The sequence below is a fragment of the Rattus norvegicus genome, chromosome 9 (genome assembly GCF_021556685.1).
Source record: "Rattus norvegicus strain SHRSP/BbbUtx chromosome 9, alternate assembly SHRSP_T2T, whole genome shotgun sequence".
Taxonomy (NCBI): Eukaryota; Metazoa; Chordata; class Mammalia; order Rodentia; family Muridae; genus Rattus; species Rattus norvegicus.
The window spans coordinates 26,475,361-26,492,903 of record NC_141542.1 but is presented as its reverse complement, the minus strand read 5'-3'; the positions used below and the strand labels follow the sequence as shown (position 1 = coordinate 26,492,903).

Below are 17,543 nucleotides of genomic sequence, written 5' to 3'. Positions count from 1 at the left end.
TTTCTTGTGAACACAAGTTTTCATTTCTCTGGGATGAATTTTCCCAAAGCGCAGCTGTTGGGGCTCCAAGTAGCTGTACCTTCCGTTTTCTGGGAAAATGAAAACAAGAAACAAAACCCAGACAAATGGAAGGTGGAAGTGGAGGTGCACACAGAACGTGGGATTCTGAAGAAAAAAGGAGGTGGGGGTCATTATAGGCTGCACAATCAGATGGTGAGATCCTGTTTAAAACATCAACATAAAAGGTCAAACCTCATTTTTCAGTGTGGCTATAGGATTTTACAGTACCCACCTCACCAGTGAGCCCCATCTTCGTTGGCACCTGGTATACACACACACACACACACACACACACACACACACACACACACACACACACACAAACACGTATGTATGTGTCACACACATATGTCCCATGTATTGATATAACATATATGTATGTATATGTATATGTGTGTTTATATGTGTATATACATATGTATGTATATCACAACGTTCCCAGCCACTATCAATCCGTGCCACATTGTAATTTGCTTTTAATTTACATTCTCCTGGTGAGTGGAGGTTGGACACGCTTTCAGAGGCAGTCTCCCAAGAACTCATCATTTCCAGAAGTTTCACATGGGAAGCAGTTTCTTCGCATGAAACTCAGCGCTGCCCTTGCCCTTGGGCTGTGATTTTTCTGTTGGGAACCTGCTTTATCACACAATGGTTTCCAAGTGAATTCAGAGCAGCTTGGGAATCTCAACCAAAAAAGGCCATTTCTGCAATGCGTGATAAACGGCCGACTGACTTCAGAGAGACGTAAAGGAGTTAAGGAATGCGGAAAGAGTTGTTAAGGAAAGCCCAACTCAGGATTGCAAACCCTTTAACCCGGCTCAAGAGCATCTCCCACGGACATGCGCGGCAATCCCTGCTCGGTCCCGCCCCTCAGCCGGTCCTCTTGGTCCACGACCAATAGGGCGAGGAGGCGGGAACCCGGAGCCCGCGGTGCTGCTTGGGTAGCATCTTTGGTTACTGTTGCTAAGGCAGCGGCGTCTGCAGGTGGTGGGAGTAGGAAGTTTTAGGTGGTCTGGACTCGGAAAGGTCAAGGGTCAGTACGGAGTCTCCGCCGGTGATGGTGAAGCAAACGATCCAGATTTTCGCTAGGGTGAAGCCCTCGGTGCGGAAGCAGCAGCAAGGGGTACGGGCCAGCGGGCTGGGTGTGGGTCGCGTGGGGCAGCGGGCGCGGGGTGGTCAAGCACACTACAATCCCGAGGGAGGACAGGGCCCGCCCACAACCTCAGCGCAGCGCCGGGTACACGTGAGCACACTCGTGCATGTGGACCTGTTTGCACACTCACCTGCGCTGTTCCCCATTCACACAGGTACTTCTTGCACTTTTTTGGATAAGTGCCTCCCAGCCCTACACACAGAGCTCGGAGCAGGGAGCTGATCGGTTCCAATCGGGCAACCAGTGTGCAAGTATTGTGATGCACCCTCAGAAGCGGAATCAATCAATTACAGACAAGTGTGCACACTTGATTTTGTGGCATGCTACAGCCTGTTGGGTTTGCTGTTCTGCAGCATTTAAGGGGTTTTGACTTAGGTTTGCTGTAAGTGTGCCATATGTCCCCACACAAGAAACATGTCCCCCTCCTCCAAAAGCATCAACCAGCCTTCTTGAGGAGTGTAATAAATCCAGAAGTTTGCCAAGGTCGTGAAGACATTTGTCCCCTCTCTCTGCCTCCAGGGTGAGCATAGTCCTGGCTGCTCTGTGTGGAGAAATCACCACTGGCCAGTTGACTTTTCTGGTTTATCTCTGCTCCTCTTCTGGGGATTCTTGTCATTGTCCTCATTTTACACATTTTACCCTATGCAATAGATAGGTTAAGTGAAACTGCCAGGGCGTCCAGCTTGTAAATAGCAGTAGCTGACTTTTAATTTGAACTTAATTTGTTTGACTGTCTTGAGACAATGTCTCACTATGCCAGGTTGGCCTTGAACTCAGAGAGATCAGTTTGCCTGCCTCTGCCCCCTAAACACTGGGATTAGAGGTGTTTGCCACTATTCCTGCCTTTAATTTAAAATTTTAATTTTACATTTGTATCAAGAATTTTCATTGTTTTTGAACTCCCTCCTCATTTTTCTATCTTTCCCACTGAAACCTGATTCCCAACAAAGCCGTCGTCCCCCGTTTCAGGTCTTATTGGTGGAATGCAAGGCACCGAGTTTAGTTTTCGTTAAGGATTTTTAAAATTACACTTTCTCTTCAGAAAACAACCCCCCCAGCTTTTTCCTGACTCCCACAGTGAGCATTCAAGCAATTTGGTTCCTATTTATGAATGTGTAGAAAGTGTATAGTCAATAATGTTTTATATCTATTCTGTTTCAGTGTTGTGCATATATAAACATGTAACATTATGGTATCTTATAATTTGGAATTTCCCTCTGGTAACGTACGTTCTTAAAACAAGATTATAATGTCTCTGCCATCAGCAACAGCAGTGGCCCTTTGTCTCATGAGAACATTCAGGAGAAGTTATAGGAAAAGATCCCAAAGAAAACATTAGACATTACAAAATGGCTTTTATTTCATAGGTAGGAGCATTTTGCCTACATGTACGTAGTGTGCCACATGCACACAGTGCCTGCAGAGTCCAATAACGACCACCGGATTCCCTGGAACTGGAGTCACAAATGGTCTGAGTTGCCACGTGGGTGCTGGGAATTGAACCCAGGTTGCTCTTGTAAGAGCAGTAAGTACTCTTAACCTCTGAGCAATCTCTCCAGGCCCAATAATAGCCATGTTTGCTTAAAGAAATGAAACAGCAGGAAGGGGACCCTGGGAGTCTTTGCCTCTGCCTCTCCTCGAAGTCACCTGCACAGAGACCTTTTAAAGCACAGGTAATACTGCCCTTCTGATGCTTAGCTTTTGCACTGACGGTCAGAGAGAAGATGGCTATGGTAAGGAGGAAGTAGGCAGTGGTAGAACTGGGGAGCTTGTGAGGAGTCTTGGTTCATCTAACTTTTTGAGCCATTAAATACAGAATCATACACATTTGTAGATTAGGCCAGGCCTGATGGCGGGCGCATCCCTGTAAATCCCAGCACTGGGTGGTGGTGATTGGGTGAGTGGAGACCGAGTCAGGAGGATTGCTGTGAGTTTGAAATCAGCCACATATGAGCTCTGTGCTAGTGTCAGTTACTACTGTATGAGAACCTGTTTTTGTTTTTGATTTTAAACAGTTGGATGAGGTGGCACACACCTTTTATCTCAGTGGTAGGGAGGCAGAGACAGGTGGGTCTCTGTGAGTTCAAGTCCAACCAGGTCTTCACAGTGCGTTCCAGGACAGCCAGCACTTGGCACTGAGACCCTGTCTCTGAATTAACACACACACACACACACACACACACACACACACACACACACACACACCACACACACACACGCGGGGGAGGGAGAGAACAATGAGCAAACAACAACAAAAACAAGATGACACAAACTGCAAATTTTTTTTTTTTTTGCTTCTTTAAAGAGTCCTATCTCAGATGATAAATCTTAATAAAAGAAAGACTAATGGCCACCCTATTAGACTAAAGTTTCTGATTCTAAGGACTTTGTGCTTTTTAAATTCTTCTTGATAGTGGTAGTGTTGGGATTTGAACCCAGGGTCACTGGGGTGCTAGGGAACGCCCTGACCCTGTACTGTTTCCTAGTTCTCTAAGGACTTCTCAGCGCCTTGGAGAATGTCTTAATCAGAGTGCTGGAAATGTGTTTCCTACCCGAGTCGCTTCTTTTCTGATGACTGAGTGTAGAGTGGTACCAGTTGTTTGTGAAGATTTTTATCTTCAACATTTTGACTGTGTGAGAGTCTGTGGTAATGTGCAGGTGAGCACAGACCCCTGAGAGCCCAGGAAAGAGCAGCAGATCCCATAGAGCTGGCAATGGTGGGTGCTGGAGACCAAACTTGTCCCATCTGGAAGAATGGCAAACACTCTTACCACCGAGATCTCTAGCTTCCAGGCCAAGATACAGATTGTTTTTTCTAAGTATATGTCACCCCCCAATTGTGTGTGTGTGTGTGTGTGTGTGTGTGTGTGTGTATGTGTGTGTGTGTTTTGTGCCATACCTGTTCTTTTCATTTTCTGTCTATCTATTAAACTAGCAATGCCCTACAGGATACAGTTTTTAAATGTCTCTTAGGAGAAAAAAAAAAATCTAGTCAGAAAGCTTTGAACCCTCGGATGTACCACTCCTCTTCTGTTTTCGGTAATTTTACTTCACAAAATAGTATTTTCACCTGAACTTTGCATGTTTGAAGTAAGGTATTTCAAAAAGAATCCGCTCAAACCAGGCATGGTAGCACATGGTCATTTCTCCCAGCCTCCGGGTTGGGGCAGCAAGAGGTGGCTCTCTGCCAGCTGGGTCAACATAGGGAGATCCAAGCCAACCAGGGTTGTATAGTGAGACCCTGTCTCAAATTTTAAAAAAATGTGCTTTGAGACTTATTCATACTTTCTGTAAACTTAGGTAGGCTTTCCCTGGGCAGTAATATGAGTCTTACCCTCTAATCATGCATCTAAATGAGTCTAACTTAAACAGGAAGTGTTGCCTGTAAGAAAGCACTTTATTTCCCGGTGAAAGACAAGAAGTCTCTTTTTAAATTTTCTTTTTATGGTGCATTACAAAATACTTCCATTTGCATTACATCATTTGAGCCCCACGCCCCAAGCACTCTTGCAAGGGATGCTGGGTATTCTGTTTCCCACACTTTATGTATAAGGGTCCTTTGATTCTGCGAGCGGTGGCTGGCTTCACACCTGGTAGTTGAGTTCAGAGTGCAGACATTAAATCCCAGTTTCTTTATAGATGTGACTGTTGCTTTTCCTGGCCAAGAAATAAAAGAGTAGGTCACGGAGACAAGAACCAGAAAATGGCACTGTTGTTAGGGTTTGGGACCTCTATTTCCATGTTCACTCTGAAAGCGGGGGTGATTCTGCAAGGTCACTCAACAAGTAGTGGCTGAGCTTAGACGGCATGCAGAAGGCATCAAAGACACGAAAGCACACATCTCTCCAACCCACATGACTTATCAGGTCATGAACGTGGGATTCTGGGGGATATAACACAAACGTGGACACTCCTGTGAGCTCTCGGAGACAGTTCAGACCTCAGAGCTGTGTGTCTGTGGTTCACACATGCTCAGAAGTGCTTATGGGTCGTAGAGCCCACAATGTGAATTTTTCTTGAATAGGGAAATGGTTCTTACCATAAGGCTTTCAAGGCTCCTCTCAAGACAACAGGGATGTATCACACGACCAAATCTGCACATTAGGTCACCCGAAGATGAGCACAGCCTTGGTACAACACTGCGGTGGTTTAGATGAACGTTCCCCCCCCCCCCCCCCCCCGAAGGCTCAGATATCTGAGTACTTGGTCCGGCCCTTGGCTCAATTTCAGGATGTTATGGGACCTTTAGAGGCTGGAGCCTGGCCAGGGGAAGTACATCACTGGGTTGGGCTTTGTGTGTTTATAACCTGGTCTTTGCTTCATGATCGTGTCTGAAGATGGGATCCCTCAGCATTGTGCTCTGATGGTCCGATGCTATGCCCCATCCCCCCACACCATTATGGACTCTCCGGCAGGACCTGCAAGCCAAAATAAACTGTCTTACATACGTAGTTTCTGGTACAAACCCAAACATCAATTTAGACTTTAACTCTTGTTTTGTTCTGTGCATTTGTTTGGGTCCAGTGACAGTTCAAAGAGAATTTTGCATATATGTAAAATCAAATGTATTATATGTGTAATTATACATATTTTATGTACTACATGTAAGAGCATACATATTCTATGTATCATATCATGCATATTACGCTACGATTTTGTCACAAAAGCACAGTTTTTGTACTATTACAGTGCTAATCATATCCAGGTCAGAGGTCACTCTGACATTTTGCCATTTAGGTCAACCTGTTGTTCTTGTATTTGCAGATTTATTCCATAGATGAAGATGAGAAACTAGCGTCTAGCTTGGAAATTGTCTTACCCCGGGACCTGGCAGACGGATTCGTAAACAATAAACGAGAAAGCTACAAGTTTAAGTAAGCACTATGCCCCTTCCTCTTTGTTTCTGCTTCATTACTTAGCAAATGCTTGTCCCGTGTCAGTTTCTGGGGTCACGGGCCCCTCTCCATGGCAAATGTAACATGTTCATTATTGAGCCCAGGATTAAAAGGTAGATTTCTGTGTTTGAGTTTATATTCCAGGACCTGGGAGATGGCTCTGGCCATGAAGTGCTTGCCTTCCAAGCCTAAGGAGTTGAGTTCTAATTTGAAAGCTGGGCACAGAATAGACCTCTGAATCCCACAAGGGCGAGGCAGGAGGCAGAGACAGGTAGAGCCCTGTAAGCTCACAAGCCAGCCAGCCTGACAGAGTTCCTCTGAGAGTGAGAGGTCCTTTCTCAAAGGGAAGAAGGCAACCTTGACCATGACATGTGAAGTTGCCTTCTGACCTCCACACACATATTGTGAACATGGGCACCCATCCACACACAGATAAACACACACACGGATACATATATACACATACGGATAATAAAGAAATCACACTGTTATCGTCTCCGATTCCAACTTTGCTTTGCTCCCTGTGAGTATCTAGTGTTATGGGTTAGTCCCTGCATGAAGTCTAACAGTGTGTAACTGTTATTATTACAGGTGAGGTGCTAAGGTCCAGTCTGTGTGGTACTTAGGTAGTCTTTCTCCATAAGATAAACGACACACAGGTCTCAGGTACACATGTACGTATCCAGTGTCCCATGGAGCGTCCAGTTGAATTGTGTCTGTCCCGAAATGAGGTACTTGGTAAAGTATTCATTCTGAAGATCCCTTATTAAAAAAAATAGAGAATGTAAATTATCTCAGGAACTTTTTATATTGACAGAAATGTGGACACTCTGGGTTAAATGTTATTATTCCTTTTTTTTTTTCTTTTCTTTTTTTCGGAGCTGGGACCGAACCCAGGGCCTTGTGTTTGCTAGGCAAGCACCCTACTGCTGAGCTAAATCCCCAACCCCAAATGTTATTATTCTAATTAACGACATCTACTTTGTATGTTATAAAGTTTGATCTTGAAGTCTTCATTCTGAAGTAGGCAAATAATAGAGAAATCTGGACTGTTTCTTGTTCTACTATTCTTTTAAAAAAAACCAGAGGATATCATTTTAAAATGATTTAATGATTACAAGTTTTTAAAATTAAATTAATTTTTTTTTAAATTTAAACTTAGAATAAAAACGTTTCTGTGTACATGCATGCGAGTGCAAGTACCCAGGGAGGCCAGGAGAGGGCGTTGGATCCCCTGGGTTTGGCCTTAGAGGTAGTTACAAGCTGCCCCATGGGGTCCTCTTTAAGCACAGCCAGTGCTTTTAACCTTAGTGACAGCCATCTCTCTGACCGCATGATATCAAGTCGGGGGGCCCAAGGCATTCAATACATTTTGTGGGTATTACTCTAAAATTACATCTCAGTCTAATCAAAACCTTGGTAGAGTGCCTAACATGTGGGAGGCCCTTGATATGTATTTGTGAAATTGGTAAGTTGGTAGATGGGCGGACCAAAATGAACTTTGTACAAGAAACCTTTCAGAATGTATTCTGAGGTGACTCAGTGCCATCTCGAAGGCACCTGGCACATCTTGATTAGATGAAATTCCTAATCCTCAGGGAGAATGGCAGGGAATGCCTTATTAACTCAAGGTTACTAAGGACCAGATGAAAGAAGTTCCATTCGGCTGCAGCAGCCTCCCGGAGGCCCTGCAGGAGAGCTAATCCAGTACCAGAGTAGATCAGAGCCAACCAAGCTCTTTAAAGCATACTCCTTGCCACGTGTTCTGTGGACCTCTGTGCCATGCTGGACTAGGGGCTGAAGCAGTGATTCAAACAGACAAACAGCAAATGCTACTACCTCATACATACGTTTGCCTCCTGAGTCCTTAGACCAGTGTCTCTCAACCCATGAGTTGTGACCCTTTTGGGGCTCAATAACCCTTTCACAGGGATTGCCTAAGACCATGGGAAAACACAGATACTTACACGACTCACAACACTAGCAGAATTGCAGTTATGAAATAGCAATGGAATTAAGTTTATGGTTGGGGGTCGCCACAAAGTGAGGAAGTGTATTAAAGAGTCAGGAGATTAGGAAGGTTGAGAGCTCTGGACTATCCTGGTGAATAATTCACCATTTTCTTATCTCAAATGAAGGTTGACAAACACTAGGTATCCTTTGAAGTTAATATTGGTCCCCGGTGACACATTCCTTTCTGTTTCATATTTCTAGTCTTAACTCTGGGCATGCATTAGAACATCTGACCGGTAACAATTGTATTATTTGCTCCCCCCCAACCTTGCTGCCTTAGTTGAATATGGACAGTTGACTTGTGTAGGTAGACATGTTGACCAGAGGTCTGTAAATTTTCTTAAGATGCCCTCAAAAGTATTGCTTGAAAGTTTTTATTCTAAAGACAGTATCCTCTCAACTTTTACTTTTTTTTTTTTTTTTAAGTGAAGTGTTGGGAAAAGATCTCAGTTGATAAAGTACTTACTTTGAAAGAGCTCAGTTGATAAAGTACTTACTTTGAAAGCTCGAGAACCTGAGTTTGATCCCTGGAACCCACATTTGTCGTTGTTGTTGTTGTTGTCATTATTATTATTTAAATTTATTTATTTGTTTACTTTATATCCCAATCACAGCCCTCCATCCTTCCTCTTCTCCCAGTCCCGTCCTTATAAATTCCTTCTCCCTTTATCCCCTCCCCTTCTCCTCAGAGGAGGAGAAGCCCCTTTGGGTACCACCCCAACCTGGGACACCAGCGGGGGTTATGTAGACTGAAGTGGCCACCTCCTGTAGCCAGATGGGACTTCCAGTGGAGGGAGGCAGACATCAGACCACCTACAAAACTTTCAACTCCAAATTTGCCCTGCCTACAAGATGCACAGGGATAAAAATGGAGGATAAATAAAGATTGAGGGAACTGCCAGCCAGTGACTGGAATCCACATTTTAAAAGCCAGATGGGCTGGTCTGCTATGATCCCAGAATCGGGGAGGCAGAGACAGGTAAATCCTTAGGGCTTAGTGGCCAGCCAGGCCAGCCTGCTTGGAGAATTCCAGGGCAGCAGGAGACCGCCTTTAAAACACCAAGTGGACGAAACCTGAGGAAATGCACCCAAGGTTGTCTTCTGTCCTACACACACACAGACATACAGACACAGACTCCTTCCCTGATGCCCCCCATGTGTGTGTGTGTGTGTGTGTGTGTTTTCACCATGCATGCAGCTGCACCTGCAAAATAAACACACACACACAACACATATTCATGCATGCAGACACTCCTGCACACACACTCACACACGCATGCACGCACGCATGCTCACACACTCATGGATGCACATGCACACACACACATACACACACATACTCACATGCATGCACACTCACACAAGCATGCACGCATGCACACACACACTTACACACATACACTCACACATACTCACATGCATGCAGCTGCACCTGCATTCGCATAAACATGCAGACACACACAGAAAAAGTTTAAAATTATGCCAGTAGGTGTTCTCCGTTGGAAGGTTCTCTTTTAGTGGGGGCTGCACTTGCTGCCAGCACCTCACCCCACTACGAGAGAACATGTTATCATCTGAGCGTTCTGCCATGCTGACAATCCTATGTGAAGTTTAGAGTGATTCTGCAGGCTGGATGACATGGATCCTCTGCCACCTCCCAGATCTGCCATCCCTGCCATTCTGATAAAGACTGCAGAGCAAATGAGAGTTCTCTAAAATCATAGGCAAGGAAATGAGACAGCAGCACCCTGAAGCCAGCGTTGTCAGTCACAGGAGGAGGTACCTAGTACACGGGCAGAGAGTCTCTCTTTACATTCATGGATCGCACACTTCAGCGTGCCTGCTCCCCTCACAGGGCCCTGAGTTGTCACTTTTTACATCCCCTTCTTGGGCCGTGCAGTTCTTGAGGCTTGACTCCGATGCCAGCCACAGACGCTGTCCCTCTCGACAGCTAAAAATACACAGTTTATTATTTGGTTCAAAGCTGGTGTGATCTCTTTCAGAGGGGGACAGTTGTACAGATCTTGTCAAAGCCATATTGTTTACCCACCATTTGTGAGCAAGAGTACAATGACACAGTGTGGGGCAATGACAGGGCCAACATTGTGTTGGGTTAGGTAAGCCCGGTGATGTCACTGCGGGTCGCTTACAAACGTGTTTCTGAAAACAAGATTCACTAATCCAATAGCACTGGGAGGCTCGGCTTTGAGATAATTACCATTTTCGTGTTGCAGGTTTCAAAGGATTTTTGACCAAGAGGCTAAGCAAGAGATCATTTTCGAGATCATTGCCAAACCAGTCGCTGAGAGGTAGGATTTCCCAGGCTCTGTTCTGGGCCCATGGCTTTTGATCTTGTCTCCAGTCCTCCAGTGATTGTGGTAATTTGCTTCTATGTATCAATCATACGCTCGGGCCTCAGGGCATGAAACAGTGATAGCATTAATTATTTCTATTAATAGCTGTTTGTTTTGGACTCGGATTGGGATCCCTGAAGCAAACCAGAGATGAGGACAGACCAGCTATTCTTTTAGTCTCTTTTTAAAAGGTTCAGTGTGGGGCTGGAGAGATGACTCCGTGGTTAAGAACGCTTTATGCACTTGCAGAGGCCAGAGTTCAGTCCCTAGAATCCACTGAGCAACACACACCAGCCTGTAACTCCAATTCCAAGGATCTAACACCCTCTCTGGCTTCCAAGAGCACCTGTGTACACATGTACATGCACTAATATTGCAGATGCATACACATGAACGCATAAGATCCTTTCAAAGGTTCCATAACCATGGGTTATACAGGCTGATACTGCTCAAAATGGTGTGGCTACTGGTGTGGGACACCCAGACGATTTTCTGCCTGTTATTCCAGCTCTTTCCTTGGTTCAATATTTCTTTTACTGTTACTATTATGATTTTAATTTTCATGTGTGTCTGTGCGGTATATATGTGTACACATGCGGGCATGTGTGTCTGTGCGAATGTGCATGTGAATATATATGTGCTTGTGTGTGTATGCCGGTGTGTACACATTGCATGCATGTGTGTGTATGTGTACACATGTGTGCATGTGTGTGCACATGTGCATACATGTGTGTATTGTGCATGTGCGAGTGTGTGTGTGTGTGTGTGTATGCACTCAACTGTTCTTGGGAGTGTGGAAACTAGAAGTCACCAAAGGTCACCATTGAGATGGCTTCCTCAATGGCTTCTCTACCTTATTTTTGGAGACAGTCTATCATGGAACCTGAAGTTCACCATTCCAGGAAGAGTGGCTGGCCCATGAGACCCTAGGATCTCCCTGTCTCATTCCCAGTGACGGGGCTGAGAGTGTGCGCTGCTCTTCAGACTTCTAACAGGAGTGCTGGAATCTGAACTCAGGGTCCCATTCTCATGTAGCAAACAAGTACCCATTGAGCCATTTCCACCAGTCTTTCAAATAACTAGGAGGCCTAGTGATGGTTGGTTCTACTCCTCTTCAGCGTGGTCAGAGCTTGGTCCAGAGCCATCTGTTTTATTATACCTAGACATTTACAGGCTGGTGGGTGTAGTAGTGAAATTTGCACAATGGTGTTGTACAATCAAATGCAAACTTACCCAGGTAGCTTGGCAAACTCTCTTTGTGTCTAGATCAGTGGTTTTCAACCCGTGGGTCATGGTCTCATTGGCAAACCTCTATTTCCAAAACTATTTATATCACTGTTCATAACAGTAGCAGAATTACACTTACAGGGGCTGGGGATTTAGCTCAGTGGTAGAGCGCTTACCTAGGAAGCACAAGGCCCTGGGTTCGGTCCCCAGCTCTGAAAAAAAGAACCAAAAAAAAAAAAAAAAAAAAAAGAACTACACTTACAAAGTAGCACAGCAAATAGTTTTATGGTTGGGTGTGGAAGCTTTAGGAAGGTTAAGAACCACTGGTACCTGTTGAGAGTCACGGTCCTTGGCAAGCATAAAGCACTTTGTGTGGACTCTTACCAAGAGCAACTGGTAACCAGGCTGCTTTCTGATACTTAAGCCATCGGAACGGTTCAGTGACCAGTCATTCATTTTTACAGAGAACATGACACTTATGTCTGCTAAATGAAGCCAATTTTCTAGTCTACCTCGTGTCACTCTCCTGGGGACACTGGGGAAAACCCACTGCCACACCTTGCCCTCACACTTCTATCTTGTGGATCTTGCCCAAAGCAAGCTCTTTCCATCTCACACAGTCATCCTTCTCAGATAAAATACAACCAAATAGGCTTTAAGCATTCCTTCTATAACCACAACCAGACAGCCTTTCTTTGGACTGAATTCAGGTGGCCCCAGCCAGACACCAATCACTGCTGAAAGTGCATTCCTTTCAGTAAGCATTTGGGTTAGGTTATTTTTTTTCCAGAAAGGTAGTCTTGCATTTAATTAAAAAAAATATGTATATGTGTGTATGTATATGAATATATAAAGTATGTGTATGAATACACACGTGTGTAGGTACCTACAGAGGAGAGAGTGGCCATTGGATTCCCTAGAAGTGGAGAACTCGTTCATGGAGGAAACCTCCTTTCTGTTTCCTGAGGGGCTGGGGTCTTTCTCCTTTACTGACTCCCCCATCTCCAGTGCCCCCCCCGTGGACCCTGCCCCTTTCTCCAGCTTTTCTTTATCTCAGATCTCTATCTGAAGATGATGATGTGCTCACAGAGGACTCCAGGGTATTTCTAGCCATTCCCATTTGCCTCACTGTTCTTCCAAGGATTGATAGACGGTGAAGGCCAAGGGAAGGCAAGGCCTTCTGGGAAACTCTCCCTACACAGATGGGCAATGACGGACAACAACTGGCAAGACTTTTACTCCAGTATTTGGGTTTGTAACTGACTATCCATAACACAGCCATACTTACGACGCACATTAAGTACCCTGGGTGTGGCTGGCTACCCAAGTGGGTTTGCCCAGTTCTTTGTCACTTATAGGTCCAAACAGGACCACCAGCTCACCTGGCTATATTCTGTCCTTCTCTGTAAATTTTGAGATGCTATTTCATCCCAACCCTGTTTTCTGCATCAGAATTTGCAGCCTATCACTGCTGTTGTTAGATAATGCTAAGAATACCTTCATAAAATGGAGGGCCTTGACGGCCTCGGAGCAGTCTCCTGTGCAGAATCTCACTAGTTCATGTCAGAATCCTATGGAGTCTTAGATTGATAACTCTTGCTTTAGCTGAGAAGGCAGGACACTGGGCATCTGACGGTCACTGGCTAGACCACACAGTAACGAGCTGTAGCCGGAAGACGGGAGCAGATCTTCCCCTCCCTCTAATCAACATCATGCTGCTTTCATCACACTTTTAGTGTCTGTCACCCCTGCTAAACTCATGGGTGGCTGTAGTCACCAAGAGTCCTTTTTTTCCAACCTCATCCTGCCTCCCTCTCAGTGTCATTCAACCATGTGACTCAGCTCCACTCCCCTGGACTTTGAGACGGGGAAGGCCGAGATGTGGGTCTGACTGGGGCTGTATGTAATGAGGGGGGAGTGAAAGCAAAATTTGCCTTTAACTTCCCAATTCTTGGATTCTTCCTTCCTGTGAGCCATACGTCCACAGTCTCCAATGCTCCCATAGCTCACTCACACCCAGTCACAGTTCCATGGGCTCAAACGATGGGCCTTTCATTTGCCCCTAAAATGTCTTCATTCCATATAGTGCCCTCAGAAGAAAAGGATTAGACCATGTGATTTAAACTTTATTCATCATTCATTCAGTGGAATAATCAAGCTAGTTCATTCATTCATTCAGTCAGTCAGTCAGTCATTCATTTTGAGACAGATTCCCACTACATAGACCTGAAGGGCCTGGAACTCCCCATGTAGACCTGGCTAGTCTCAAACTCACAGACATCTGCCAGCGTCTGAGATTGATGGTGCACTTGGCACTATTCAGTGACTATTATGCTAGCGATGTGTCAGGACCAGACTATAACCCTAGCTCTTAAAACGCTGGGGCAAGAATTCCCTAATTGAAGGCCAACCTGGTCTATAGGATCGACACACACACAAACATATATAGAATCAAAGAAGAAAACAGTAAAATCATGTGTGTGTGTGTGTGTGTGTGTGTGTGTGTCTGCATGTTACCTTCCTAACAAGGCACTCCCTGGCCACCCTTGTTAAAACTATGTGCCCCCCCTTACCACCATGGCATCCTTGATGTTCCCTCTCCAACTACCTGATGCATACCTCATCCATGGTGCTTGTCACTGGAAATGGCATTTCATTGTGCACTGCTGTCCACTGTCTGTCACGTCAGGGACTGTCTGTGTGGATCTCTCGGCTCCTGTTGCATTTGCCCCCGTAGGCACCTGTGGAATTAGCGTTGTCTGAAACTGCTAGATAAACACGGTTTCCATCCAAGCCTGGATTATACACAGAAGAGCAAGGGGATCTTCCTTGTCACCCACAAGGCAAATCACACACTTGAGTCTTTAAATTGTTCACAGTGAACGCTTTTGTGTTTTAGCTATTATAATCAGTGGGACTCCCCATGGTGGAACCATGCGCTCGCTGTGTGCTCATGGGGCTGGGGGTTTGCCATGGTCACATGTTTTGAGCTGTAAAAGACTTTCAGCACACTGGAAACTTGGTTATAAAAACAAAGACAGAGTTAAAAAAAACAACAGCAAAACCTTTCAGCGGTTTAATTAATAGTTACTTGTTAAGAATAGTTATTTCTAGGCAGAAGAGACGGCTCAGCAGTTAAGATCACTTGCTGTTCTTGTAGAGGACCAAGTTCACTTCCCAGCACCAGCCGCTCACAACTGCTTATGACTCCAGCGTGCCCTCTTCTGGCCCCCTTGGGCATGGCAGCCATTTGCACATACACACGTCCATATGCCTACATACACATAATTGGAAATAAATATTTCTTTGAAAGGGACATTTATCTCTTCAGAGGCCCCATTTTCTTCCACCTTAGTATTAACTGCAGTAAGAATTTACAATCCTAATAAACCCATAGAAAAGATACACGATCCAGATGATTCATTTATATGCTTTATGCCTAGATTGGGCAGATCTAGGAATATACTAACTTACTGTCCAGTCCTAATGTCCCTTGTTCCTTGCTGTTTCTTCTGGCCACATGGTTCTGGTTCATGGTGGCTTCCTCCTCTACCACCCTCTCTCTACCTGCAACCCTCTCTCTCAATCCTCTGGTCCTACCTTTCTTGCCCGACTGCCCAATCACAGGCTCTAGCTGTTTATTGACCTGTCTAACATGGCATCCCTTGATTGCATGAGGATCTGCTCGTTGGGGATAACCACCTCTTGGGGAACCAGTATTTAACATTAGAATACAAGCGGCCTCAGACCAACCCACTACATCGAAGAGGGCAGTGTGTGCTTGCTGAAGAGGGCTGTTTCTCCAGCTTTAGGCTGCTTTTATTAGGACTGTTTTTATTCATAACTAAATATCTTTCATCCATGGCTCTTCAGGGGTTCACATGCATAATAGTTATTAACCTCTGTTCACGCCCAAGAAATAAAATTCAGACAATCAGTATTTCCTTTTTTTCTGATTTAATCTGGTGTTATTTTATAGTGAGAACACCAAGTTTTCTTCGATTATTTTAACTAGGAAAATTCTTTTATAGAATAACTGAATTGTGGACTAGAGATACAGTTCAGTGGAAGAACATTTGGCTAGCATATATAAGGCCCTAAATTCAGTTCTCAGCAACACACACACACACACACATACACACACATACACACGCTCGCGCACACACACATGCACATACATGTGCACACCTGCATGTACACATACATACGCCTGTTACATACTGTAAACATTGTCTTGCATGTGTGTGTGATGAGTGTGTATGTGATATATCTTGTAATGCCTTTGTGTACGTGTGTTGTTACATGTGCACTTGTATGTGGAGGTACCCATGAACGTTGGGGTCAGAGTGACATCTGCTGTCTTCCTCTTCCTCTCCACATTATCTTCTGAAGCAGAGTCTGTCACTGAACCTGTACTGACCTGCTGGCTAGGCCAATTGGCCAGAAAGCCCCAGGTACTCTCCTGCCTCAGCTCCACCCAGCACTAGGATTTCAGGTGCACATCTCTACACCTGGCTCTTTACATGGACGTTTCAGATCTGAATTTAGGTGGCAATGCTTGCACGGTGCTTTGCTGGCTGAGCCATCCCCCGGCCCACCCACCTTTGCTTTCTCATGGAGGAGATTGTACTGGAAGATTTTTGTGCTGTCCCCATGTCTGAAAAAGGAAATGTTAATATCAGAACAACAAAATCTGGATTTCTAAGAAAGTCACCAAGTAACAAGTTGCTTAAAGTACTTAGCCAAAGTCAATTGTAGATTTGATGCTAAAATTCCATTAGTAACTTCAAAAATAATTAAAAGAGCCAGTGTAGTGACTCAAGTTTGGAATTCCAGAATGTGTGAGACTGAGGCGGGAAGATGGCCTCAAGTTCAACCCCAGCCTGGCTTACATAATTCTAAGATATCCTCATTCAAAAACCAAGTCTATGGCAATGACGATACTAATAACAATAGAGGGTTGATGACCAAAGGAGGAGGGACAGCCCCGCAGCTACACCTGTGCTTCACCTGTGCTTCACCTGTGTTACACCTGTGCTACACCTGTACTTCACCTGTGCTTCACCTGTGCCACACCTGTACTTCACCTGTGTTACACCTGTGCTACACCTGTACTTCACCTGTGCTTCACCTGTGCTACACCTGTACTTCACCTGTGCTTCACCTGTGCTTCACCTGTGCCACACCTGTACTTCACCTGTGCTTCACCTGTGCTACACCTGTGCTTCACCTGTGCCTCACCTGTGCTTCACCTGTGCTTCACCTGTGTTACACCTGTGCTACACCTGTACTTCACCTGTGCTTCACCTGTGCTTCACCTGTGCCACACCTGTACTTCACCTGTGCTTCACCTGTGCTACACCTGTACTTCACCTGTACTTCACCTGTGCTTCACCTGTGCTTCACCTGTGCTACACCTGTGCTTCACCTGTGCTTCACCTGTGCCTCACCTGTGCTTCACCTGTGCTTCACCTGTGCTTCACCTGTGCTTCACCTGTGCTTCACCTGTGCTTCGGGTTGACAGGCAAGGCATAGGCAATGTCAGAGGCCCATCTCCACAGCGAATCTAATTTTGTCAAGTTGACAGTTAACATTAGCCAACTAAGGCTGGAAGGAAGTTCTGGACCTTTAAACTTCCCTCTTTGAGTGGAATCTGCCACCAGCCAGGAGGTTCCATTAGCTTTGAAACTCAAATGCATCCCACACAGACAGTGTCCAATGCTGACTTCATTTAGAAGGCACCAGATCAGAAAGCCTCTCCTCTTTGATGTTAAACTTGCATCTGTCCTTCCTGTCTTCCTCTCCTGTCCAAATGTCTCTCTTACCTACCTTTACTGTGGG

At 45.2% G+C, this 17,543-nt stretch overlaps 1 protein-coding gene across 2 annotated transcripts in view; it reads left to right on the top strand.

The window, feature by feature from the left end:
- Positions 1 to 966: 966 nt before the first annotated feature.
- Positions 967 to 17,543, top strand: part of Kif6 (kinesin family member 6) — a 295,931-nt gene continuing 279,354 nt past the window's right edge. The window contains exons 1-3 of one of the 2 annotated variants that reach the window (XM_087564678.1): positions 967 to 1,183; positions 5,978 to 6,087; positions 10,356 to 10,430. In XM_087564678.1, coding sequence (XP_087420804.1) covers positions 1,118 to 1,183; positions 5,978 to 6,087; positions 10,356 to 10,430 — 251 coding nt within the window. In that variant the 5' untranslated portion in view covers positions 967 to 1,117. 2 annotated transcript variants of the gene reach the window in all.